Source organism: Eschrichtius robustus, chromosome 3 (assembly GCF_028021215.1).
Source record: "Eschrichtius robustus isolate mEscRob2 chromosome 3, mEscRob2.pri, whole genome shotgun sequence".
Lineage (NCBI taxonomy): Eukaryota > Metazoa > Chordata > Mammalia > Artiodactyla > Eschrichtiidae > Eschrichtius > Eschrichtius robustus.
In genome coordinates this window covers 82,634,701-82,661,996 of record NC_090826.1, presented here as the reverse complement: position 1 = coordinate 82,661,996, position 27,296 = coordinate 82,634,701, and the positions used below count along the sequence as shown (strand labels likewise).

General features: G+C 35.7%; 1 protein-coding gene across 3 annotated transcripts in view; it reads right to left on the bottom strand.

The window, feature by feature from the left end:
- The window catches only part of FNBP1L (formin binding protein 1 like), a 121,129-nt gene that overhangs the window by 33,142 nt on the left and 60,691 nt on the right, over positions 1-27,296 (bottom strand). For all 3 annotated transcript variants that reach the window (XM_068540344.1, XM_068540342.1, XM_068540343.1), the window contains exons 2-4: positions 16,575-16,690; positions 1,628-1,681; positions 200-347 (exon numbers count right to left, since the gene is read on the bottom strand). In XM_068540344.1, the coding sequence (XP_068396445.1) occupies positions 200-347; positions 1,628-1,681; positions 16,575-16,690 (318 nt within the window). The remainder of the gene's footprint in view (positions 1-199; positions 348-1,627; positions 1,682-16,574; positions 16,691-27,296) is intronic.

Genomic DNA, 27,296 nt, shown 5'->3' with positions numbered 1-27,296 from the left:
AAACCTCAGTCTTAAATCCAAAAGGATCACAAATTAGCAAGAATGTCTTGAGGTAATTTTAGCTAGAAGAAATTTAGAGAAATAGAAAACCAGTTTATGCTGTATGACTATACATTATTTTAAAAAGCAAAGTAATTACTTCATTTCTGTGAAAATATTTCATATACTATAACAACTGTATAAAAATGATAAGAATTACCATTTTTCTTTCAGTTTTCAGATCATGAGCATATCTCATTAATTCACCATAAACTCTGTGCGCCATTTCTTCTGCTACTACTTCTCGCTGTCCTGCATAGTCATTTAACTCGTTAAGGATGTTAAAAAAGGCTATACACGAAGTAAACCTGACAAAAACATATTAAAAATGGTAAAAATGGTGAAATTTATTTTTACTTTCATTATAAATGTTTTTGTGAGGTATAGATTGAGCCTGATACTTAACAAATTTTAACATATTCAACCTAAATCTCAGCTACTAGCTCTAAATTAACTTTGTATGAAAAGAATCCTGCTTAAGCTCAAGTTGTACATGTTTATATATCTTCGGGTAGTCTTAATTTATAAATAAAAGGATATTTGGGGTCAAAAAATAATACTACTACTACCTGCAGGCTCTTTTAGCATACTGGAATCTCTTAAGTTGCCAATTAACTGGCCTGAGCTTGGGAATGAACTTGGTTGGATTCCTAGGCTTGGCAGCTGAACCTATTACAGAGATGATATGCTTGCTCTAGAGGACAGAACCTGCCAATTATACCACTCAAATGCATCTCGATGGGTGATCTACAGAACAATTTTGCTATCAGCTCTGGACACAGCTGCCTGTATGCCTGCCCACATCCTGAATGCAAGTGAAGTGCTGCTATGGTTGGCACCACAGAGGGGTAAGAAGGGGCAAAAATAAGGGTAAAAAATAATGTGTGTGTGTGGAGGGAAGGAGAGAAACAAAGAGAATCACTGTATTAAAATGTATAGATCTACTTGAATACACTGCCAGAACACTCTTACATAAGCTGAAGGTGGACAGCTCAGCTAGGACTCCATTAACACTAAACCTGAGAATCCTCTAACAACTGACAATTACATAAAAGTTGTTTGAAGTTTAGTCTCCTTTTGTTTCTGCATTTTACAACTATCCATGTATCCCCGTTTAAGAATGCCAAAAAGCTCATAGGCAGTTCCTAACCTTTTATTCAGAGTTCCAAAATTACCCTGAAAACCTTATTCCTTTTCATTACCCCTTTAAACCAACCAGCCAAATTGTTCTACTAACTGTAAAAGTAAAAGCAAGAATCTAACAAGCTGACAGCTACAAAATAAAGTATGGAAAAAATGCCCTTCTCTTCTGGAGACTACATCATTCAAGTGGAGTCCCAGTCCACCTATTACTTAGAAATCACACTTCAACTATTCTAAAAAGCTATTATCAAGCCCACTGAAGTATGCAACCTCATAAGAAAAAATAGTAGTTTCCTCTTTCATAAACATTATGATTTTTTATTACAATAAACTTTTAAAAATCTTTATAAAAAGCTAATAGCATAATATTTATTTTACTAAATAACAAAAATATAGGTCTTCTTTTAAATTTCAATATGCAACAGTAAATAGGTATATAATTTACCTTGGCTCTTCATCTTTGGTGGAACGTTTGGGACAGTACTTCTTAACCAGATTTCTATAGGAAGAAGATTTTTTTAAATTTACTAAGAATACTGTTGTTGATATTCAAATACTCTAAAAGTTTCCAATTTCATTAAATCAAGAATTTAATGATGTAAAACAGTTAAGACAGCAACATGATCATCTATTACCATCGTAATAGACAATCATTAGTTACATTTTCTCCTTAAAATACTGATTCCTGTAGAAAAAATGTTATTTCTATGTTTATACGAGTGTAATAGTAACAATTTGGTTGCTTATGCTATCAAACTAAAAAGAATTAAGAGGAAGAATAAAAGAAACAAAGTACTCGGTATATGAAACAAAGTACTCAGTATATGAAACTGAGTTATGGCAGAAAGACACGTATTTCAAGGAAATACTATCATTTTGTTTTGTAAATCAGGGATTATAATACTAACTAAGGTAAAATGTAAACAGATGCGGACTCACTACAGGATAAAAGAACAGTTCATCAGTATCCTCTGTAACTCTACTTTTATATGAAAATCACTATGTGATCCTTAACCTTCTCTTTTTTTAGGCAAATGAATTAATTCCAAATTGTAACTTTCTCTGCCTGTATCTATGTCCATTCTTGACAGTCTCGGACTAGAATGCTACCTCATTTCATCTTTGCAAAATCAGAGGCAGACAAGCACATGGACTCTGGAGTCAAACTGGACTACGTGGGTTTTGTGTGGCATCTGTGTGACCTTGGGCAATTTACTCACACTCTTTGTGCCCAGTTTTCTGTAAATGGTGATACACAGTACCTCTAACCCATAAGGTTATGAGAATTAACGTAGATAATATTTGTAAAGCATTAACCACAGTCCTTTATACCACGCTCCTGAAAATATGATTCATGGACTGACCAGTAAAGGTCCACAGACTCTTCGTTACCTATCCCACAACAAGCTAAGTACAAAAGTTGAGAGTAGTTGTATAAATGTTGAATCTAACAGTAAAAAAAAGTAGGGCCCGTATTTCATGTCTCTTTTTTATGTCATTTTGTCTAGCATTAAATTTTTATTGTATTTTATAAAAGCATCAGTAGAAACTTTAAAAGAAACTAGTCCATCATGACAAATAATTTGAGATGTACTGGTTTAAACTATAATATCCATGGAAATCAGCAATTATGAGGTAACTGATTAACTTATTATGGTTATAACCACAGTCTCCAACCTGCAAATGGGTTGCATTCTGGAAATTACTTTTAAAGTCAGTGATTTTCAACCATGAGTCCATGAATTACTTTAAATAAAAACAAGTCAAACTTGGGCGAAGAACATTCCAAAGAGCAAGTAGTTTCAAATTCTGAACATAATTTTGTATATCAACATTTTAAGCATTGTTTAGAGTTATAGGCTATAATTGACATTTGTCGTCTATGCCTACCTGCATCACTCAGGTGATGCTTTTTTATTCTGTAACAGTTTGTGGCAGACATATTTCTGCTCATCAAAGAACCCTATTATTTCACACATTTTCCAGCACACTTGCAGTTAGGCAGAACCATGTGGCTAATTCTGTATAATGGGCTGTAAGCTCTGTGTCTGTACCAAGCTAAAGCATTATATATAGCTCATGCATAAACGTCTGGGCTTCTTCATTTCCTGATGAAGCAACTGTGGAGGCTTCATGTTAAGATCAAGATGAAAACAGTATGGATTCTTGAGTTACCACATGGACTACTAGAGTTATCACCTAGCCTTGTGACTGACTTTGCATGAGCAAGAAATAGGCTTTTGCTGCGTAAAGCCCCTGAGATTTGGGAGTTATTATTCTAGTACAGCCTAGAATAACCTAAACTACAGCTCCTCTATTGTCATGTCTACGTAATTGTGGTGGGTTGGTCACATATAACAGTCCAGGAACACTTATTTGATCCAGGCCCATTAATCCAGGCCAAAGTCAATGCTAAAATTTCCATTGACATTCTTGGTAAGATACGTTCTTTTTCTTTTTTTTAATTTTTATTTTATATTGTAGTATAGTTGATTAACAATGTTGTGTTAGTTTCAGGTGTACAGCAAAGTGATTCAGTTATACATATACATGTATCTATTCTTTTTCAAATTCTTTTCCCATTTAGGTTATTACAGAATACTGAGCAGAGTTCCCTGTGCTGTACAGTAGGCCCTTGTTGTTCATCAATATGTTCTCTTTATGCTGAAGCTAAGTTGATAGGACACAACCCTGGAGCCCCCACGTGTAAAGAGCCTACTTGGGTATTAAATCAACAGAAAGGATAACAAAACCAAGAGAAAAAGAGAGAAATTCTTACTTTTCTGAGTACCCAGATCCCTAAACTTTTCAGTCAAATAAGCCATAAATTCCTTTCTTTGCTTAAACCAATATGACTTGGGCTTCTGACACTTGAAAGAATTATGACTACTACTACAGACATTAACACAAAAGTCTTAACATACTCATAGCTTAAACACAGCATAAACAACGCTAATTTGAACTCTAGCTTCTGGGAGGAAGAGCACATATATCACAAGAGGGAAGGGGAAGAAGAAGAAAGTAATATTACTTTTACCTTTTGAGCATGCACAGTTAATCCTCAGCAATTTTTTAAAATCTGTCTTGCCTCTCTTATGTAAAAGTCACCCATCTATGGGAGACTCTTCCCAAGCCCCAATAAAGCTCTCAGAAACCATATACAAGCCACTAAGACTCCATTCCAAGCCTACCCTGCCACTAGAAAAACTACAGCATGGTCCAAAATGTTCTTGTATTCCACTAAACCAAAATTTCTATTCTAGGAAAACATATGCCCTAGAAGAAGAAACAACAAATTATTAATAGTACTCATTTCTAGGGAGAGGGACTGGGAAGTGACTCAAATTTAAATGTGTTACAGTGATCATATACTGTTTTTTTAATTTAAAAAAAAATTAATGATAAAAGCATACCAAAAGAATTTATCCCCTCAAATCAGCTGATCTCAATTGGGCCTTCTAAGAAAACAGTCTGAAGTAAGTGACTCAAATTTAAATGTGTTACAGTGATCATATACTGTTTTTTTAATTTAAAAAAAAATTAATGATAAAAGCATACCAAAAGAATTTATCCCCTCAAATCAGCTGATCTCAATTGGGCCTTCTAAGAAAACAGTCTGAAGTCAGCAAAAATACACACCAAGGTGTGACTGGTTACTAAGTCCCACAAATCCTTGCTTTGAATTTTTAACATAATATGCTTATTAGGTCAAATAAATCTCTGGCTTGTCTTAAATATGTAAGTGTAAAACAGGCAGGTTCCTCCTAAACTAAAAATATTTTAGGCAATTCATCTCTCTCAAGAAATCTGCCCTTAGAACCCTCTTGCACTGTTGGTGGGAATGTAAATTGATACAGCCACTATGGAGAACAGTATGGAGGTTCCTTAAAAAACTAAAAATAGAACTACCATATGACTCAGCAATCCCAGTACTGGGCATATACCCTGAGAAAACCATAATTCACAAAGAGTCATGTACCACAATGTTCACTGCAGCTCTATTTACAATAGCCAGGACATGGAAGCAACCTAAGTGTCCATCTACAGATGAATGGATAAGGAAGATGTGGCACATATATACAATGGAATATTACTCAGCCATAACAAGAAACAAAATTGAGTTATTTGTAGTGAGGTGGATGGACCTAGAGTCTGTCATACAGAGTGAAGTCAGAAAGAGAAAAACAAATACCATATGCTAACACATATACATGGAATCTAAAAAAAAAAAAAAAAAAGGTTCTGAAGAACCTAGGGGCAGGACAGGAATAAAGATGCAGACGTAGAGAATGGACTTGAGGACACGGGGAGGGGGAAGGGTAAGCTGGGATGAAGTGAGAGAGTGGCAGGGACATATATACACTACCAAATGTAAAACAGATAGTTAGTGGGAAGCAGCCACATAGCACAGGGAGATCAGCTTGGTGCTTTGTGACCACCTAGAGGGGTGGGATAGGGAGGGTGGGAGGGAGACACAAGAGGGAGGAGATATGGGGATATATGTATATGTATACCTGATTCACTTTGTTATAAAGCAGAAACTAACACACCATTTTAAAGCAGTTATACTCCAATAAAGATGTTAAAAAAAAAAAAAGAAATCTGCCCTTAGAACCCTCTTACACTGTTGGTGGGAATGTAATTGGTACAGCCACTATGGAGAACAGTATGGAGGTTCCTTAAGAAACTAAAAATAGAGTTACCATATGATCCAGCAATCCCACTCCTAGGCATATACCCTGAGAAAAACATGGTTCAAAAGGATACACGCACCCCAATGTTCCCTACAGCGCTGTTTACAACAGCCAAGACATGGAAGCAACCTAAATATCCATTGACAGATTAGTGGATAAAGAAGATGTGGTACATATATACAATGGAATATTACTCAGCCATTAAAAAGAATGAAATAATGCCAGTTGCAGCAACATGGATGGACCTGGAGATTATCATACTAAGTGAAGTAAATCAGACAGAGAAAGACAAATATCATATGATATTGCTTATATGCAGAATCTAAAAAAAAGATACAAATGAACTTACTTACAAAACAGAAACAGACTCACAGACTTAAAGAACAAACTTATAGTTATCTGGGGTGGGGGAGGGGAAGGGGGAGTGGGAGGGATAGACTGGGAGTTTGGGATTGACATGTACACACTGCTATATTGAAAATAAATACCCAACAAGACCTACTGTCTCAGCTCAGTACTCTGTAATAACCTAAATAGAAAAAGAATTTGAAAAAGAATAGATACATGTATATGTATAACGGAATCACTTTGCTGTACATCTGAAGCTAACACAACATTGTTAATCAACTATACTCCAATATAAAATAAATATTAAAAAAAAAAGAAAGAAAAGAAATCTGCCCTAGTGTCAGTTTCCCTAGGCTACTGTTTTTGAAAAAATTTTCCTCTCTTCTAAGACCAGAGACTCTCCAAGTAACCAATTATGATAGTAGTTTTTATATGTAAGACATGTTTTGAATAGCATGTTATGAATCAGGAATTAATTAAAACCAAGTTTTATACAGATACAATACATATTATAGAAATTATAATAGATATCATAGATAAGCTGATACTTTGTTTTGATGTGTGTGTTTCATCCATGTTTTCTAAGAACCTTAGGATCATGCACTATGGATACAGAGGAATTAACACTCTTCCTTCAGTAGCCTGAGAAGGCTTCTAAATGTAATGGGTTTCTCCAAATATTATAGTATTCTCTATATATCCTAATTATATATGTGATATTAAATATATCATACTACTTAATTTATATTTAAATTGCTGATTTTAATATTTTTTACCCATTCTAGTTTTGTCATGTTTATATTTGAGTTTTAGTGAAAATTATAAAGTATTCCAAATAATTTCTCAAAACTTTAATTCACTTTTATTTTAACTACATTTTACAGTTAAATGATGAGGTACAAGATACCTCAAAAAATTTTAAGCAGAAAATCACCTCTATACGTTTCCAATCTTTCAACATTTGAGAGGCTCTGAGTTCTAATTACTGTTTAACAGGTGATCAATACCATATTTATTTGTAAAATGGGACACAAATCATACTATGGCAGAAGGGTAGTATTAGATATCTGAGACTGACTAGTATCCCTTTTCTTAATTGCCGTCCCTGTATCTAACGGTTACCATGCTTAGGAATTACCAGATTAAGACAAATGACCCTATTTGTGGGCCTCAGTTAAGTGATCCAGAGATAGAAAACTGAATCTAGGGCCAAAGAGTTCTCTTACTGGAATTTTTAAGTGTTTGGACCTGATACAGCTTTGAGATCAGTACGAGAGCTGAATCTGAGACATAAAACTGAATGATGGTGAGTATATTTCCTGCCATGTGGAGAAAAAAGGCCAGTCTGCACTGAAAGAATGAAGCCAACACATAAAAAGAAGCCCAAAAAAGAGCAGGGAAGGCGGGGCGCGGAGGGACGGACGGAAGGAAGGGAGGGAGGGAGGGAGGAAGGAAGGAAGGAAGACAACAAAGGTCTCTGGCTCTCCGGCTGTGTTTCAGATCCTGACTTTTTTTTTCCCCTGTGACCTAGCTGCATCCCAGGACTTCCAGCAGCTGAACTATTCAACCTCTTCTTGAACTCAAGTTAAAAAATCAAATCAATAAAAGATATCAATAAATATCTCTTCTCAATACATTTACCATTAAACTGAAACTAGCTCACTGGGGTTTCCAACACTTACAGACACAAATCTTTCCTCATATAGTAGAAAACTGAATGTAAAAGATATCCACATACAAAAGAATGAAGCTACACCCCTACCTTACAACCATATAAAAACATTAACTCAAAATGGGTCAAAGATCTAAACATAAGAGCTAAAACTATAAAACTCTTAGAAGAAAACATAGGGAAAAGCTTTACAACATTGGATTTGGCAATGATTTCTTGGATATGACACCAAAAGCACAGACGACAAATGAAAAAATAGATAAACCAAACATCAAAATTTAAAACTTTTGTGCATCAAAGGCCACGATCAACAAGAGTGAAAAGGCAACTGTGGAATGGCAGAAAGGATCTGCAAGTCATGTATCAGATACGAGGTTACAATCCAGACTGTATAGAGAACACCTAAAACGCAATAATAAAAAAACAAATAATCCAATCTAAAAAATCGGCAAAGAACTTGAATAGCATTTCTCCAAAGATATGCAAATGGCCAGCAAACATATGAAAAAATACTGTGTCACTAATCATTAGGGAAGTGCAAATCAGAGCCATAATGAGATTTCTTACACCCATTAGAATGGCTACTGTCAAGAAAAAAGAAAGAAACACCCAGAAAACATTAAGCGTTGGCAAGGATGTGGAGAAATTAGAACCCTTGTGCATTTCTGGTAGAGATACAAAATAGATCAGCCACTGCAGAAAATAGTATGGTAGTCCTCAAAAAAATTAAACATAGAATTAACATAAGATCTAGCAATTCCTCTTCTAGGTACATAGCCAAAGAATTGAAAGTAGGGACTCAGATATTTGGACACCATGTTCATAAAATCATTACTCACAATATGGAAAAGGTGGAAAAACCCCAAATGTTCACCAACAGATGAATGGATAAACAAAGTGTGGTATTATCCATACAATGGAATAATATTCAACCTTAAAAAGGAAGGAAATTCTAATACATTTCCCAACATGGATAAACCCTAACAACATTATGCTAAGTAAAATAAACCAGTCAAAAACAAACAAACAAATACTGTACGATTTCACTTATGTAGTACCTAGAGTAGTCAATTTCACAGACACAGAAAGTATCAATAGAATTGCCAGAGCCTAGAGGAAGGGGAAAATGAGGAGTTGTTTAATAAGCAGAGTTTCAGTTTTTCAGGATGAGTAAGTTCTAGGAATTGGTCACAGAGCAGTACGAATATACTTAATATACGTATTTATATTTCAGCTTAAGATACAGCTGAAATACACATTTAAAAATGATTATGAGAGTAAATTTCACGTTAGGTACATCTTACCACAATTTTTAAAAACTGAATGTAAAAAAAGTGATTACTACAAGTAGTATTAGACAAATTCTGAATACTGTATTTGTTTTTTTAAGGGACATGCTTCATTCTCATTATACCTCTACTGGTGGTAAATGGTGAAATAGACTGATAACAAGAAGAAATAAGAGGACTTAAGTATTTATGCCTGAAAGACCTAGGAGAAGAAAAACCAAACAAGCTTCAATGGATGTGAAGGTAAACAAAGTATCTCATTTCTTAAAAATGCCAGTTCCTAATTTTGTTTGATCTTTAGCATGTCAAGGATACACAGTACCTAAAATGTGAAGGGGACTATGCATTTATGGTATCAGCTTCATAGTCTATACCCAAAGAATATATTCAACAATTCATTGCTATTTAGGATGTGATAGGCATAACAACGTGATCTCTAATCAACTGCAAATCTTCCAGAAGAATATTTTCAGGCATGTTCAAGACAGAAAAAGGGGAAAATTATTTTATTGCTCAATTTAGACTGAGGAAGGAGCAGACTGGTACAGACTTAAGTATTACACTTTTCAGAGAAATTTTGTTCTGCAAGTTGATAACTTCTGTTTTCCTTCTAAATATTAGATTCTTAAAGCAGAACTATATAACACAGTCCTAGCTTCAAGTCAGCAGCTTAATCTATCTGATTTGCCTATATTTTAAACCTATAGGATGATGAAATAAACATTGTCTCATTTTAGACACTCCTACACAATTCAAATGGCTAAACAAATAACTTAGAAATAAAACTATTAAAGGCATTATGAAAGAGCTAAGAGATTAAGTGATCTATATAGCCAACATTATTGACAACCTTCTTATTTCTTTATAGTTGTTTAAACAAGATCTTTAAATCCTTTTCACTGGAAAGCTCACTATCGAAATGTTTACCACGACTGGGTTGAACTTATTTTCTTTCTTAAGAGCTTTATGTTTTACTTGTTAGGTTCTGCTTCATTTTTTAAGAAAACAGTTTAATATAAAAATCAGGAATAGGCTTCATGATTCTTGTTAAGGTGATGAGCTTGAATTTCTTGACTAGTAAAGCAGAAGAGTTCATTGAATCATTCCACAAAAGTTTACTGTTGTATGCTTACTACAGGGCAAGTACTCTACAGGTCTTAGAAATACAACGACAAAGATCAACAAACTCTTGTGAAGATTAAATGAGATCTCAGCCTACATAAACTGAAAATGACAAACAACCCTACTGCTGCAAATGTAGGTTAGTAGTCTGGTGGATAATTAAGTTGGAGGTTGGGGGCATCTTTTAGGTATAACAGAATGAATTGAGATAAAATTAGAGCTCCATGGCACACAAAAAGTACAAGGATAGGAGCAGAAAAAATGCCAATGATCAAAAAACAAACAGCTAGAAAACTGAAAAAATAAATAAATTTTTAAAAAATTTTAAAAAACAAATAAAAACAAACAAAAAACCCAAACAGCTAAAATATTGTAACGGTAAGTATATGAAGTCCAAATCAAACATAACAAGAAAATATATTACATTAAAAAAAGGTTCTCCAATTGCCATGCTATTTCCTCTCCTCTGATAAGCCACCAGAAGAAAATAGCTAATAGAGTTATGGAGAATATTAAAGGCAAGAAGCAGAGAGAACTAACATTATGCTATCCCTAGCTCCAATTTATAATAGGTTATAGGAATAATAAAAGTAAAAAGTATTTATCTTAAATTCTCATAATTACATTTTTAAACTTCCTAATGACAAGTACACTTTCTTAAAAGGAAGGACTTCTAAAATGTTAACCTTTTATTTTAACCTGTTCTTATCTTTATGGAAAAAGATACAACTAGCCCTAAATTTATGAAGTACATAATTTAATTTATATTTAATTAAATTTCTATAATTTAATTGTTTATAATTAATTGTTACATTATAAACAGATGTGTTAGTTGGAAAGAGTATGTTATGTAGTTTTTAGATAATTTATTATTGTCCCTAGTAAAATACCTTAGAAACCCAAAGATGTCTCAATGGCACTAGGTACTGGTGATAGAAAAAAATCCTCTTCAATGAGAACCAGTCATTCTCCCTATGCTGAGAGGCAGCACCAAGTACTCAGACTCTGCAGCCAGATTTGAGCCAGCTAGCTCTTTCTTCACCTCTCTGTAACTCAGTTTCTTAATGTATAAAGTAATACCAACATCTCATTGGGTTTTTATGAAAATGAAATATAAGATGTGATACAAGCACTGAGAATAGTGCTGGCACATTAAATGCTATGTTAAGTGTTAAGTAAATACCAAAAAGTGCTTGTTCTGTGCCAGGGACTATTGTAGAAGTTAGGAATAAGCACTGCACAGAACAAACAAGAATCTTTTTCCTTTGTGGAGTTTATCTTTTATTAGGGAGACTATTTTCTAGAATTAAGAGGCAAAAATTATTTAGCCAGTAAGTCATCTGGATACAGGCACCTAGATATGTACCAGGCAGGCTCAGGAACTACCAGAGACTGACAAGAATGAAAGAGTTCCCACAAGATCTAACTCTATGAAGAAAATTAATATAGGGAATAGTTCCTCCTGCTTGTATCCAGATGCCACTCTTAGGGTTTACTACATTAAGCAGTTTGATCAAAAACTCAGGGGAGGCCAAAGAGTCACAAGTTAAACAATGGCCAACCAAAGAATAAAAGTAATCTCTACTTTCCACAAGTCAGTACAAAGATGAGCTTCCTAGGTTCTTCGGAGACTAAACAGTGACATAGGAATAGAAAATTCTGATAAAGAGACATGAGAAAATAAAGACTAAATAGAAAATAGAAACTGGTTTTATTTTCATTATTCTATATCTAAGCCTATTCTAAATATTCGGGACAGCTCTTAGTAGAGCAATCTCTTCACATTGATGTATACACAATACAGTACACGGAAGCAGTACACGGTCAAAGGTTCACCATATAGTCAGAGATCCTAATTTCTAAACTAAACTGAAACACAGGTCATTCAATTATTTATGCATTCAACTTACATTCACTCAGCTCTAGAGGTACCAGCTATGTTGCCAGGGTTGGCAAGGTACAGAAATAAAAATAAGATCCAAGAAATTTGGAGAGATTTCTGTTCTGGTTAAGGTAAGAGTAAGTTTTAGGCTTCCCGTTGTCCAATCTATTTCTCTTGCAGTACCACACTGCAACTGTCATGTTTGAGCCAAAAAGGAATGATCTGGGGTGGAAGTAGGGGAATATAATTTCATGCAGCAATCTCTATGATAGAATTTAATGCTGTAATTATTTTTACTAGAAAAAAATGATATATACTATCATGTATATAGAGCTTCTTTTTTTCACTTTAGAAAACTTAGTCAATCTCTGTCATACAAATACAATATTATAAATTTATTAGAAGAATGACTGATTTCAGTTTTTTATGTCCACAAACAAAAAACATTCTACCAAGTGATTCAAAATCACCACTTATTATCCATCAAAATGGACATGGTTCAATTGTTTTTTGGGTTTTTTTTTTTTATACAGCAGGTTCTTATTAGTTATCCATTTTATACATATTAGTGTATACATGTTAATCCCAATCTCCCAATTCATCACACCACCAGCAACCCCCCCCCCGCCACTTTCCCTCCTTGGTGTCCATACGTTTGTTCTCTACGTCTGTGTCTCTATTTCTGCCCTGCAAACTGGTTCATCTGTACCATTTTTCTAGGTTCCACATATATGCGTTCATATACGATATTTGTTTTTCTCTTTCTGACTTACTTCACTCTGTATGTCTCTAGATCCATCCACGTCTCTACAAATGACCCAATTTTGTTCCTTTTTATGGCTGAGTAATATTCCACTATATATATGTACATCTTCTTTACCCATTCATCTGTCGATGGGCTCAACTGTTTATAACTATGTCTCCAAACATGATTAGATGCTTTATTTTTTTTTTAATTCCTGTCCTCAAACCACTACCAAAAATGAAGCAATACCAAACTAAAATAAAGTTAAACCAAAGCCATCAAAAGAGACAAACAGAAGACAGAGAATAAACTGGGAGTGCCAAAATTATACAGCAAATTAAATTTATGCAAATAAAAAATATATATTTACAAAAAATATATTGCAAAATTTAATCCTGCAATATATTTGAAATGTAAATGTTTAACATTCTGAATATAGTTGTTATTCAGGATACAAAAGATCTGCCTCACTATGAAAAGAAACTCTCCTCTGCAGTAGCAAAAACAGGAGGGAGTCAACCAAAAGAATTTTTCCCATTAAAGAAGAGGAAATAAACAAGGCACACTTCTTCCCTTTGGACAAAACAGATACTATGAAGAGTAGCTGATAATCCAGTCATTTACTAAGCATTCATCCAAAGCAGCAAATCTCAATGTAGAGAAAGGGAAGGGAGTTGATGGTTTTCAAGTTACACAAGCCTCCTCCCAACTCTTCCTTACTGGAATTCCTCAACACCTTCCAATAATCCTGCTCTTGCTGAGAATCACTGCAAGTGAGAGCCATTGTTAGGATGACAATGTACTAAATTTCTTTAGTCTGCTGGGACAGAAAAAAGATGCAAATCACTTAACCTGAGCATCTGTACATGACAAAACCTACTTTCTCACTACAAAATTATATTTTCATATCAGGGAATTGTGGGTTCTAGCCACTCCTGCTTCAAAGAAGTGGTGTTAAAATCTCTTTTTGCAAGTTAAGTGAAAATTATAACCGTTATTATCAGTCACAACACAGAAAGGCAAACAAGTTTGCCATTTGATTATAGTCCTGTTACTCTGGTAAAACCTTGGCCATCCTGAAACCCTTGAGGCCCAAGTTATTCTGGACAATTAAACATTGCAGATTGCTGAAGGTTTACCTTATAAATTACCAATTTTTATTCTATAATTTGTGATAGGATTCTTTTGAAATATACCATCTTCTTTGCTTAAGATTACACAATTGTTGAAAAGACTTCAATAATTTAAAAATACAAGTAAGAAGTGTAAGTTCCTTCCCTTCTCATCCCCCCACTCTCATTCCTCAGAGGTAACCAGTGTAAAACAATTTGGGGTGTATGCTTTTAGACCTCTTCAGAATACATACAAATTTTACACATAGCTATATACTCAAGCTCAAGTAAGCAAGGAGGTCTTGCTGTACATTCAGTTCTGCAACTTGCTTTTTACGCTGACAGACTGAGTAGCCTTTTAAATATGCTGCTACACCTGACTTTTTCAAATTGCATGTTCCACAGTATTTTTCATCATTCCCTTACTGACAGGTACCTTTAGCCTGGAAACAATTTTTTCATCTGCTGTTTGCAATCTTTTAATCTTTTCTTTATTATTTGTCACTTCACACTGCCATCACATCACTGTATTGTCTGTAGCATTTCTTTTCTTCACTTCTATTGGAATACTTAGAAACCAGAAAACTTAATGTGCTAGAGTTGAGATCAAATTATAAAGTAAATGAGGGAAATTTTTCATTGTTTACACACGAATACATTTTTTTATTGTTATTTTAACTTTTCAGAGGTCCTTAACGCTTCCAGATTCCTGAACGGTAAAGTTCCCAAGTCAAAACTTTTGGACCGGTAAAATATCATCACAATTATTATTAATATACTAGTAGGTTCCCTGTTTATATTTTCATACGGAAATTCCTTTGTTTAAAAAAAACATAGGAAGCAAATGGATCATGAAATTAGCATGATGCTACTATTTCAATAGATGTCATAATAGTAGTATGTATATCATTATAAACGTAAGTAACCTATTCATCAGACTAGTCTATTTCATCCCTACACCCAGTCAGCTCCTTGCATAAACTGCTACAAATGGTGGACATATGTGGTTTATCACTCAAATATCCCCCTTCCTTCTGTGATCTACTACCTTAAATTTCTTTTGGGCACCTATCCCTCCCCCCACCATTAGCTATAAATCAATCTAATATTCTCATTTCGGTGAATTGTTCAGGATAAGCACATAATCTAACCAGGGTCAGCAAGACAAAAGGAGACTTTTGCTGGGATTTCTGGAGAAAAGAAGCTGATACACGCTTGTACTCTGCTCTCCTTCCATCTTCTTCCTCTCCCTTCTTTCACTTTCTTCTTTCCCCCTTTCCTTCCCTCTCTCCTTGCCCAAATGCACAAAAGAGAAGACCATCATTCTTCCCCAGGATGTGGGGGTATGAAGATATGAAATCTAGGGCTATGGGGGTAAAAAGGATGGTATTGAATGAAATCTGAGGATAAAAGCAACAAGGGGAAGCAGAGCCAAGAAATGGAGCCTAGACACATTTGACCCATTAGTCAAAATATGCCTAAACTTTTTACTTATGTGTGCCTTGTGGGTTGGATTTTTCTGTCACTATGCAATATAAAGAATCCTAACCCCTACAGCTAGAACCTTATATTGTTGTCTAGTCTTCAGGCTTCAAACACCATTTTTATTGAATAAGTTGCAGCAAAACTACTTGTCAGGTTGTGGTCTAACGACGATTTTCTGCTTGAACAATATCTTAAGATAAATTCCATTTAAGATTAAAATTTTCCCTTTAAAACTTTTATTTCCTAACACATATTCCAAAATCACTTTCATCAGTAATACCTATCTATCTATCTCTTTATTTATGGCCGCGTTGGGTCTTCGTTGCTGCGCGTGGATTTTCTCTAGTTGCGGAGAGCGGGGGCTACTCTTCGTTGTGGTTCACGGGCTTCTCATTGTGGTGGCTTCTCTTGTTGCAGAGCACAGGCTCTAGGTACGCAGGCATCAGTAGTTGTGGCTCGCGAGCTCTAGCGCACAGGCTCAGTAGTTGTGGCACACGGGCTTAGTTGCTCCACAGCATGCGGGATCTTCCCGGACCAGGGATCGAACCAGTGTCCCCTGCACTGGCAGGCGGATTCTTAACCACTGCACCACCAGGAAGTCCCTGTATATCTAGTTTTTGACAGAAACTCAGCTCATCACACTCACTTTCTAAAAGTCTTCGAAACTCTAAAGAAATGAGAAACTGGAGAACTCTTCAACACTTTGCAAAGATTACTAATGCAAAAAGTTACAGGGGAATAAAACTGTAAAGCACTGAATTAATACCCAGGTATTTCTTTTTCCTGGAATTTTGCTTCCTGATTTTATGACTTTAAGTATCTTTCTGGAATAAAAGCTACTCATGATCTAGCTAGCCAATATTCTTTCTGATACTAGGCAATGATTTAATTAAATGAGTCATTAAAACAAACCAGTTACCTAATTCAATCTAACTCTGATGAAAAACACAGAATTTAACCTCTGGTATATACATTTATCTAATATCCAACTATTTAAACATGTAATTTCATTTCTGAGAACTGAAAAAAAAAATGTAACTTACCTCAACTGTTTTGCATAGTTCTGTTCAATTTCTATCCTCTCTTTAACAAATTTGGCGTATCTTTCCAAGAAGTCAATTCCCCATTGTGTATGCTTGTCTAAGCTGTCGAACTGATCCTAGAAAAGGAAGGTAAAACCACACTGAAAAGTCTAAAATTTTATCCACAAATATTTTAACCAGCTTCTGATATCTGTCCAGGCAATGAGGTATGAAAAGAGAAACTTAGGCTCTTCTGCTGGTCCCCACCAATCTCATCCTTTAAGGCCTAGACAGAAATAGGTTCTTCAGCATAAATCATGCTATTTTTATGCCTGAATATCTTTACACATGTGGTTCCCCCTGGCTGCAACACTCTCCACAGATCATCTCCTTTCAATTAACTCTTTATTCCTCCTTTGAGGAGGAACTCTTTATTCCTCCTTTCAGTTCAGGCACTATGTCCTACAGAAAATGAGGCGCTATGTCCTACAGAAAATGGCCCTAAAATCTCAGACTGGGCTAAGTGGTCTTTCTCTAGCTCCCCAAGGCTCCCTATAAATTACTGTCTTATTCACTTGCAATACTATATTGAGAGCAGGAGCCATGTATTATTCTACTCTGAACTCCTAAGGCACAAGCACTATGCCCGGCACCACAGCAGGCTCTCAGTGAAGAATAATTTGAACAGAATCAAATAAACCTGGGTTCAAATTCTGGACTCTGCATGTTTACCATATGTTTTGACCTTGGGCAAGTTACCAAGGCTCTTTATACTCTTTCCATCTTAAAATGGGAGTCCCATCACCCACCTCAGTAGGATTATACTGATGTCATAAAGTGTTATACACATAAAGATCACTGTCCTGAAAGGCTCTTTGCCTTCAAAAGATATTCCCTTCTACCTGTTGCCTGAAAAACCATTATTTCCTATTCTTCAAGAATAATCTCCAAATTGGCTAATAACTTGGTGCTCTCTACATCTCCCATATCAAAAATCTGTAATTCTAGCAAAATATTCAGATATCATCCCTTTCTATATCTCTAGTTGTTTTATCTTTCCAAATCATCCATGGTTTAATCACATGTGTTATTTACAAATGAATCATCTCAAAATCTTTGCCTTTTATCTCTTTCCCTACCTTAAATCATTATAAAATTCTACCTATAAAGGTAAAGTCTATCTAAACAGCAGAGATAGAATTCATCTAGCTATCATAGTTTGGTATTACTACTCTAATTCTATTCTTTCATGCAACTTTTTCATTATTATTTGGCTACCAAAGTAGATTTGAAAACAGCAAGAGAGGCACTGCTCAGTAAACTTAATTGGTGTATTAGTAATATTTCCCATTATAAATTGGAATTCTATTTCAAATTGAAAAACTCTCAACAACAACAAAACATTCCAGAAAAACAATAGTCTGAAGCTGAAACAATCATCCTTCATTTTCCAAAATGCTTCAAAGGCTTCTTCCCATCATCCTCTTCATCAAATTTTATATTAAACTTCCGTTATCTTCTAGATGAAATCTCCAAAAATTTTTATTATATACCCTAATCAGTAAAAATTCTGAACAAATACCCCTATATGTATATTTATCTATAAATTATATATATACTATTCTATTATGTTATTATGAAATCCACAAAAATAGAAATTTTAAAAAGAAATGAAAATGAAAATGAAACATTATTTTAAATAGCTTTTTAAAACTTATTTAACAAACAAACAAAAGCCCTGGGGCCATAACTTTTTAAAATATTAACAACAATTTTAGTGAGAGCAATGAATTCAGCAAGCTTCATTACTTCTAAAATCTTGGTTTAATACTTAATGGCAAAGCAATCTGAAAGCCTTGGTTCTAAACTGGAACATTTAGATTTAGTGGTTGTCACAGCTGGGGAAACAAATGACACTTCACAAAGATATAAAGATAAAAAGGTCTAAATGGAAAAAGTCCACTGTTGACTATACCTTCCAATTCCTTTTTATGCAAAAATTTGGCTTAATCAGAAAACACTGCATCTTTATATTTTAACAATAATTTCAGTGGAGTTTTAAACTCTGCTGAAACTGACTGTAATATGATTTTATGTGTCAATTTGGCTGGGCCACACTGCCCAGATATTTGGTCAAATATTATCGGATGTTTCTGTGGAGGTGTTTTTGGATGAGATAATATTTAAATTGCTTAATTTGGAATATGTAAAGCACATTACCCTTCATAATGTGGGTGGGCCTCATTCAATCAGTTAAACGACTTACTAGAACAAAAACTGACCTACCCCCTTCAAGAAAAGTGCTGCCAGTAGGCTGCCAACAGACTGCCTTTGGGCTAGAACTGCAACTCTTCCCTGGGCCTACCTCGCAGAATTTGGACTTGTCAAGCCTCCAAAATCATGTGACCCAATTACTTATAAATCAATCTCTCTCTCTGTCTCCCCCCCTCCCCCCCCGCCACACACATCCTTGGTTCACACTGACTTTAAAACAAGCAATAAATTTCTTTTAATGTTTTAAGTGTGCAGATACAGTAGTTGCAGGTGACAAACATCATTTTCAGCAACAAAATTCTACAATGATAGATGCATTTCCAAACATTCATCATCAAAATTCTTTTTCCGTAGCTCAAGTTTCTTTGGAAAAGCAACTATACATTCACTATTAAAGTTTCCCTTTTATCTTGAAAAACCAGATTACATTTTCTCAAAAGTACCTGCTAGGAAAGCATATTACTAACAGCCACTTATTAAACATCAACACATTAGAAACAACAGGAGATGAACAGCAAACCTGTGTGAAACGAAGTTTTTCAATAGTCCCTCCCCATTTCATTTGGAAATACTGTAAAAAGTCTACTATATTTCAAAGGTATTGTTTTTATAAAATTAACCATAATAAAAATATGCTGTAATATTCTGTGGACTTCTCTCTTTAATTTCCTTTGCTTACCTATAAATGATGAAGTGAATAAATTGCAACCATATCTCAATTTCCTTTTTAAAGGAAATTATTAATGCATTGCTTTATCAGCGGTTATTACATGGTTTTTTCATAAAACACTGTTCAAGTCACTTCCTGTTGAGAATAAATCTTCAACACATCTTTCCTTTAGTGGTTCACAAAAACAGTACTTCAAAATATAATTCACTATCAAACCAGAATCTAGCAAACGTTGTAAGCTGAGATATTAGAAATATGTGTACTATAATAAACTGTATAGCAAATTTTCAGCATATAATTTTTCCTAAAATATATTGCTTTACTCAACAAACAGTATTTGTTGAGATCATTAGTTAGTCACCATGTTGTTTTACACATATCACCACTTTTACCACAAAAGGAAAAGTAAGGACATTTCTAATAGCATGCTTTTTTTTTTTTTTTCCACACCACGATGTTGTGGGATCTTAGTTCCCCGACCAGGCACTGAACCTGGGCCCTGGGAGTGAAAGTGCAGAGTCCTAAACAGTGGACACCAGGGAATTCCCAGCATGCTGTCTTTTACCATTAAGTTTGAAATTTCAAGAGGATTCCAGTCAGTCAGGTTCACTGCAGCATTATCCATAATAACCAAAAGTTGGAAACCACATGTCCATTAACAGATGAATGGATAAACAAAATGTAGTGTATACATACAATGGAATATTACTCAGCCTTAAAAGGATATTCTGACACATGCTACAAAACGGATGAATCTTGAAGATATTACGCTAAGTGAAATAATCTAGACACAAAAGGACAACTACTGAATGACCTCATTTATGTGAAGTACCTAAAGCAGTCAAATGCATATAGACAGAAAGTAGAAGGTGGTTGGTTCCCAGGGGCTAAGGGTAGGGAAGAATGGGGAGTTACTGTTTAATGGGTAGTTTCCATTTGGGAAGATGAAAAAAGTTCTGGAGACAGATGGTGGTGATGACTGCACAACACTGGGAATATACTTAAAGCCAACGAACTGTACACTTGAAACAGTAAACGTAATGTTACCTATATTTTACTACAATGAAAAATATTTGTCAACAAATTCAATGAAATTTAGTACAGTCTTCATTGGTTATCACATGATTTTAAGCATCACTTTTAAAAAAGAGCAGAGGTCAGGGTGGCCAAGGTGCCAGAGTAGGAAGGCCCTGAGCTCACCTCCTCCCAAGGGCACACCAAAATTACAACTATTTACAGAGCAACTATTGATGAGAAAGACCAAAAGACTAGCAGAAAAGATCTACCACTAAAGATATAAAGAAGGAGCCATAATAAGACAGGTAGGAGGAGCAGAGATGCATTACAGTCAAGACCCATAGCCCCAAGTGGACCCACTTGGATATACAGGAGGATAACTACAACTGCAGAAGTTCTGGCCAAGGAGCCCCACATTGGGATCCCCAGCCCAGGTGTCCTGCACCAGAAAGACAAGCATCCAGAACGTTTGGCTTTGAAGGCCAGTGGGGCTTACTTTCAGAGAGCCAGAGAGCTGAAGGAAATAGGGAAACATCCACTCTTAAAGGATGCACACAAAATCTCACACATTCCGGGACCCAAGGCAGAAGCAGTAATTTGAAAGGAGCCCAGGTCAGAACCTACTGTTAATGTTGGAGAGACTCCTAGAGGGGTAGGAGGCAACTGGAGCTCACCCTAGGGACATAGACAATGGCAGCAGCAATTTCGCGGAGCTCGTTCTACCATGAAGACATTGGTGCTGGCAAGTGCCATTTTGAATCCTCCCTCTAGCTTATTAGCAGGGACCCAACCCTGCCCAACACCCTCTCAGCACCAGTACTGGGATGCTTCACACCAAGCAGCCAGCCAGGCAGGGATACAGTCCCACCTAACAGCAGGCTGACACCAGCCCCGAGAAACCTTGGACCCAGCCCCAAACACAAGCAGGCCAGCACCAACTTTGCAACACTCCAGATCCTGCAGCCAGCCATGTCAGGAACAGTCCCCACACACCAGCAGGCAGACAATAGATCCAGAACCCCAGCCCTGCAACCACCCACGTGAGAAGCTAGCTCCACCCACCAGTGGGCCAGCACTAGCCCAGGGACCACCCAGGGCTCTGCAGCCAGAAGCCTCATTATCCAGCTCCACCCACCAGTGGTCGGCAGTCTCTGCGCAAGGCAGGGCCTGGCAACCAACCAGACCAAAGGCAAACCATGCCTACCAGACCACCCACAGTTGTCAGCCCACCAAAACAGAGGGACCCACACAGCCCATATAGTGGCTACCACTGGAGCATACAGCTCTGGTGACCAGAGGAAAGTGTGCTGCTGGGATGCATTGAATGTATCCTACAAAAGGCCACTTCTCCAAGGTCAGGAAGTGTAAGCAACTTACCAAACACATAGAAATAAAAACAGTAAGTTAGGCAAAATGAGGCAAGAGAGGAGTATGTTCTAAATGAAAAAACGAGATAAAACCCCAGAAAAAGAACTGAGGTTGAAATACGCAATCTAGCTAATAGAGTTCAAGGTAACTATCACAATGATGTTCAAAGAAGCTGGAATAATAATGGACAAAGAGAATGAGAAGTTAGAAGTTCTAACAAAGACTTAAAAAATATAAAGAAGAATCAGAGATAAAGAATTCACTAACTAAAAAATATACTACAAGGAAACAACAGTAGATTAGATGATACAGAGGAATGGATCAGCGAGCTAGAGGACAGAGCAGTGGAAATCACTGAAGCTGAAGAGAAAAACAAACAAAAAAAAGAATAAAAACAAATGAGGACAATTTAAAAGACCTCTGGAACAACATCAAACACACTAACATTTGCATTAAAGGAGTCCCAGAAGGAGAAACAAAAGCGAGAAAGTGGCAGAGAACACATCTGAAGACACAATAGCTAAAAACATCCCTAACCTGGGAAAGGAAACAGACATCCAGGTCCAGGAAGCACAAGAGGATTAACCCAAAGAGGACCACTCCAAGACACACTATAATTACAACAGCAAAACATAAAGATAAAGAGAGAATATTAAAAGAAGAAAGGAAAAAGCAACAAGTTATGTACAAGGGAACTCCCATGAGGCTATCAGCTGACTTTTCAGGAAACACTCTGCAGGCCAGAAAGAAGTGGTACAATATACTTAAAGTAATGAAAGGAAAAAACCTACAACCAAGAATACTCTACCCAGCAAGACTTTCATTCAAATTTGTTAGGAAATCAAAAGTTTTACAGATAAGCAAAAGCTAAAGGAGTTTAGCACCACCAAACCAGCTTTACAAGAAGTGTGAATGGGACTTCTCTAAGTGAAAAAGAAAAGGCCACAACAAGAAATATAAAAATTATGAGAGGAAAAATATCATTGGCAAAGGCAAATATAAAGTAAGAGTACAAATAAATAAATAAATAAATAAAGTAAGGGTATTAAATCAACCACATATAAAGCTAATAAGAAGGTTAAAAGACAAAGAAGTAAAATCATCTATATCCACAATAAGTAATTAAGGAATACACAAAACAAAAAGATGTAATATACGATGTCAAAACAGTAAACGTTGTGGGGATAGGAGGAGTAAAAATGCAGAGTTGTTAAAATGCATTCAAACTTAAGAGATCAGCAACGTAAAATAATCATATACATATATATACACACACAGATTTCTACATGTAAACCTCACAGTAACCATAAACCAAAAATCTACAATAGATACACACACAAAAAAGAAAAAGGAATCCAAATATAATATTAAAGACAGGCTTCAAATCAGAAGGGAAGAGAGCAAAAGAAGAAGAAAGGAACAAAGAAAGAACTACAAAAACAACCAACAAAATGGCAGTAAGTACATACCTATCAATAATTACTTTAGTGAGAGAGTGGCATGGACATATATACACTACCAAACGTAAAATAGATAGCTAGTGGGAAGCAGCCACATAGCACAGGGAGATCAGCTCGGTGCTTTGTGACCACATAGGGGGGTGGAATAGGGAGGGTGGGAGGGAGGGAGACAAAAGAGGGAAGAGATATGGGAACATATGCATATGTATAACTGATTCACTTTGTTATAAAGCAGAAACTAACACACCATTGTAAAGCAATTATACTCCAATAAAGATGTTAAAAAAATAATAATAATAATTACTTTAAATATAAATGGACTAACTGCTCCAATTAAAAGACTCAGAGTGGCTGAATGGATACAAAAACAAGACCCATATACATGCTGCCAACAAGAGACTCACTTCAGATCTAAACACACACACAGATCAAAAGTGATACGATGGAAAAAGGTACTGCATATAAATGGAAATCAAAACAAAGTCAGAGAAGCAATATTACATCAGACAAAACAGACATTAACACAGAGACTATAACAAAAGACAAGGATATTACTTAATGACCAAGGGATCAATCCAAGAAGACATAACAATTGTAAATATATACGCACCCAACATAAGAGCATCTAAGTACATAAAGTAAATATTAACAGACATAAAGGGAGAAATTGACAGTAACACAATAATAGTAGGGGACTTTGACACCCCAATTACATCAAAGGACAAACACTGAGACAGAAAGTCAATAAGGAAACACTGGACTTAAATGATACATTAGACCAGATGGATTTAATTGATATATGGAGAACATTCCATCTGAAAGTAGCAGAATACACATTCTTTTCAAGTGCACATGGAACATTCTCCAGAATAGATCACGTGCTAGGCTTCAGGACAACTCAATAAATTTAAGAAGATTAAAATCTTATCAAAAATCTTTTCCAACTACAACACTATGAGACTAGACATCAACTATAAGAAAAACACTGCAAAAACCACAAACACGTGGAGGCTAAACAATATGCTGCTAAACAACCAATGGATCACTGAAGAAATAAAAAAAAGAAATAAAAAAATACCTGTAGAAAAATGAAAATGAAAACACGACGATCCAAAACCTACAGGATGCAGCAAAAGCAGTTCTAAGAGGGAAGTTTATAGCAATACAAGCCAACCTCAGGAAACAAGAAAAATCTCAAATAAATAACCTAACCTTACACCTAAAGGAACTAGAAAAATAAGAACAAATACAACCCAAAGTTAGTAGAAAGAAAGAAATCATGAAGACCAGAACAGAAATAAATAAAACAGACTTAAAAAAAAAAAAAAATCAACGAAACTAAGAGCTGATTCTTTAAAATGAAAAATAAGCCACTAACCAGACCTATGAAGAAAAAAAAGAGAGAGAGAGGGGGCCCAAATCAACAAAATCAGAAATGATGAACAGATTTCTAGGTACGTACAATCTCCCAAGACTGAACCAGGAAGAAATAGAACTATCAACAGACCAATTACCAATAATGAAATTGAATCAGTAAACAAAAAACTCCCAGCAAACGAAACTCCAGGACCAGATGGTGTCACAGACAAATTCTACCAAACATTTAGAGAAGACTTAACACCTATCCTTCTCAAACTGTTCAAAAAACTACAGAGAAGGAACACTTCTGAACTCATTCCATGAGGCCACCATCACCCCGATACCAAACCCCCAGACAAAAATATCACAGAAGAAGAATATTAGAGGCCAATATCACAGATGAACACAGATGCAAAAATCCTTAAAAATATATTATCAAACCAAATTCAACAAGACATTAAAAGTATCATACACCATGATCAAGTGGGATTTATCCCAGGGATGCAAAGATGGTTCAATATCCACAAATCAATCCATGTGATACACCATATTAACAATCTCAAGAATAAAAAAATCACATGATCATCTCAATAGATACAGAAAAGGCTTCTGACAAAATTCAACATCCATTTATGATAAAAACTCTCAACAAAGTGGTATAGAGCAAAAGACATCTCAACGTAATAAAGGCCATATATGACAAGTCCACAGCTAACACACACTCAATGGTGTTCCTCTAAGATCAGGAACAAGACAAGGATGCCTACTCTCATCACTTTTATTCAACACAGTATTGGAAGTCCTAGACACAATCAGACAAGAGAAAGAAATAAAAGGAATCCAAACTGGAAGGAAGATGTAAAACTATCACTGTCTTCAGATGACATGATACTATACATAGAAAATCCTAAAGACAGCACCAAAAAACCACTAGATCTAATTAATGAATTCGGTAAAGATGGAGAATACAACATAAATACACAGGAATCTATTGCAATTCTATACACCAACAACAAACTATCAGAGAGAGTAATTAAGAAAACAATCCATTTACAACTGCACCAGAAAGAATAAAATACCTAGGAATAACTCTAACTAAGGAGGTAAAAGACCTTAACTCATAAAAGTGTAAGACACTTATGAAAGAAATTGAAGAAAACACAAACAAATGGGGAAGATATACCATGCTCATTGATAGGAAGAATTAATACTGTTCAAATGCCCATACTACACAAGGAAATCTACAGATTCAATGCCAGGCCTATCAAAATACCAATGGCATTTTTTTTTTCACAGAACTATAACAAACGATTCTAAAATTTGTATGGAAACATAAAAACTCCCATATAGCCAAAACAATCCTGAGAAAGAAGAACAACGCTAGAGGTACCATGCTCCCTGGCTTCAAAGTATACTATGGAACCACAGTAATCAAAACAGTATGGTAGGGACATTCCTGGTGGCACAGTGGTTAAGAATCTGCCTGCCAATGTAGGGGACATGGGTTCGAGCCCTGGTCCAGGAAGATCCCACATGCTGCAGAGCAACTAAGCCTGTGTACCACAACTACTGAGCCTGCACTCTTGAGCCTGTGTGTCACAACTACTGAAGCCCACGCGCCTAGAGCCCGTGCTCCGCAACAAGAAGCCACCACAATGAGAAGCCCGCACACCGCAACAGAGTAGCCCCACTTGCCACAACTAGAGAAAGCCTGCACGCAGCAACAAAGACCCAACACAGCCATAAATAAATAAATAAATAGATAAATTTATTTATTTATTTTTTAAAAAAACAGTATGGTTCTGGCACAAAAACAGACACAGATCAATGAAACAGAACAAACAGTCCAGACAGAAACCCACCCTTTAATGGTCAATTAATCTTTGATAAAGATGGCAAGAACATACAATGAAGAAAAGACAGTCTCTTTGATAAATGGTGTTGGGAAAACTGGACAGCTACATGCAAAAAGTCAAACTGGAGTACTCTCTCATACCATGCACAAAAATTAATTCAAAATGGATAAAAGACTTAAATGTAAGATCTGAAACCATAAGGCTTCGAGAGGAAAACACAAGCAGTAAGCTCTTTTACATCAGTCTTAGTGATATTTTTTTTTTTGGATATGTCTCCTCAGGGAAGGGAAACAAAAGCAAAAATAAAACAACTGGGACTACATCACACTAAAAAGCTTTTGCACAGCAAAGTAAACTATCAACAAAATGAAAGAGCCACCTACTGAATGGGAGAAGATATTTGCAAACAATATATTAAATAAGGGATTAATATCCAACATATAGAAAGAACTTATACAACTTAAGATCAAAAAAACAAACAACCCGGTTTTACAAAAAGGGCAGAGGATCTGAATAAACATTTTTCCAAAGAAGACATACAGATGGCCAACAGGCACACAAAAAGATGCTCAACATCACTAATCATCAGGGAAATGCAAATTAAAACCACAATGAGGTATCACCTCACACTTGTCAGAATGGCTATTATCAAAAAGACAACAGGGGCTTCCCTGGTGGCGCAGTGGTTGAGAATCTGCCTGCCAATGCAGGGGACACGGGTTCGAGCCCTGGTCTGGGA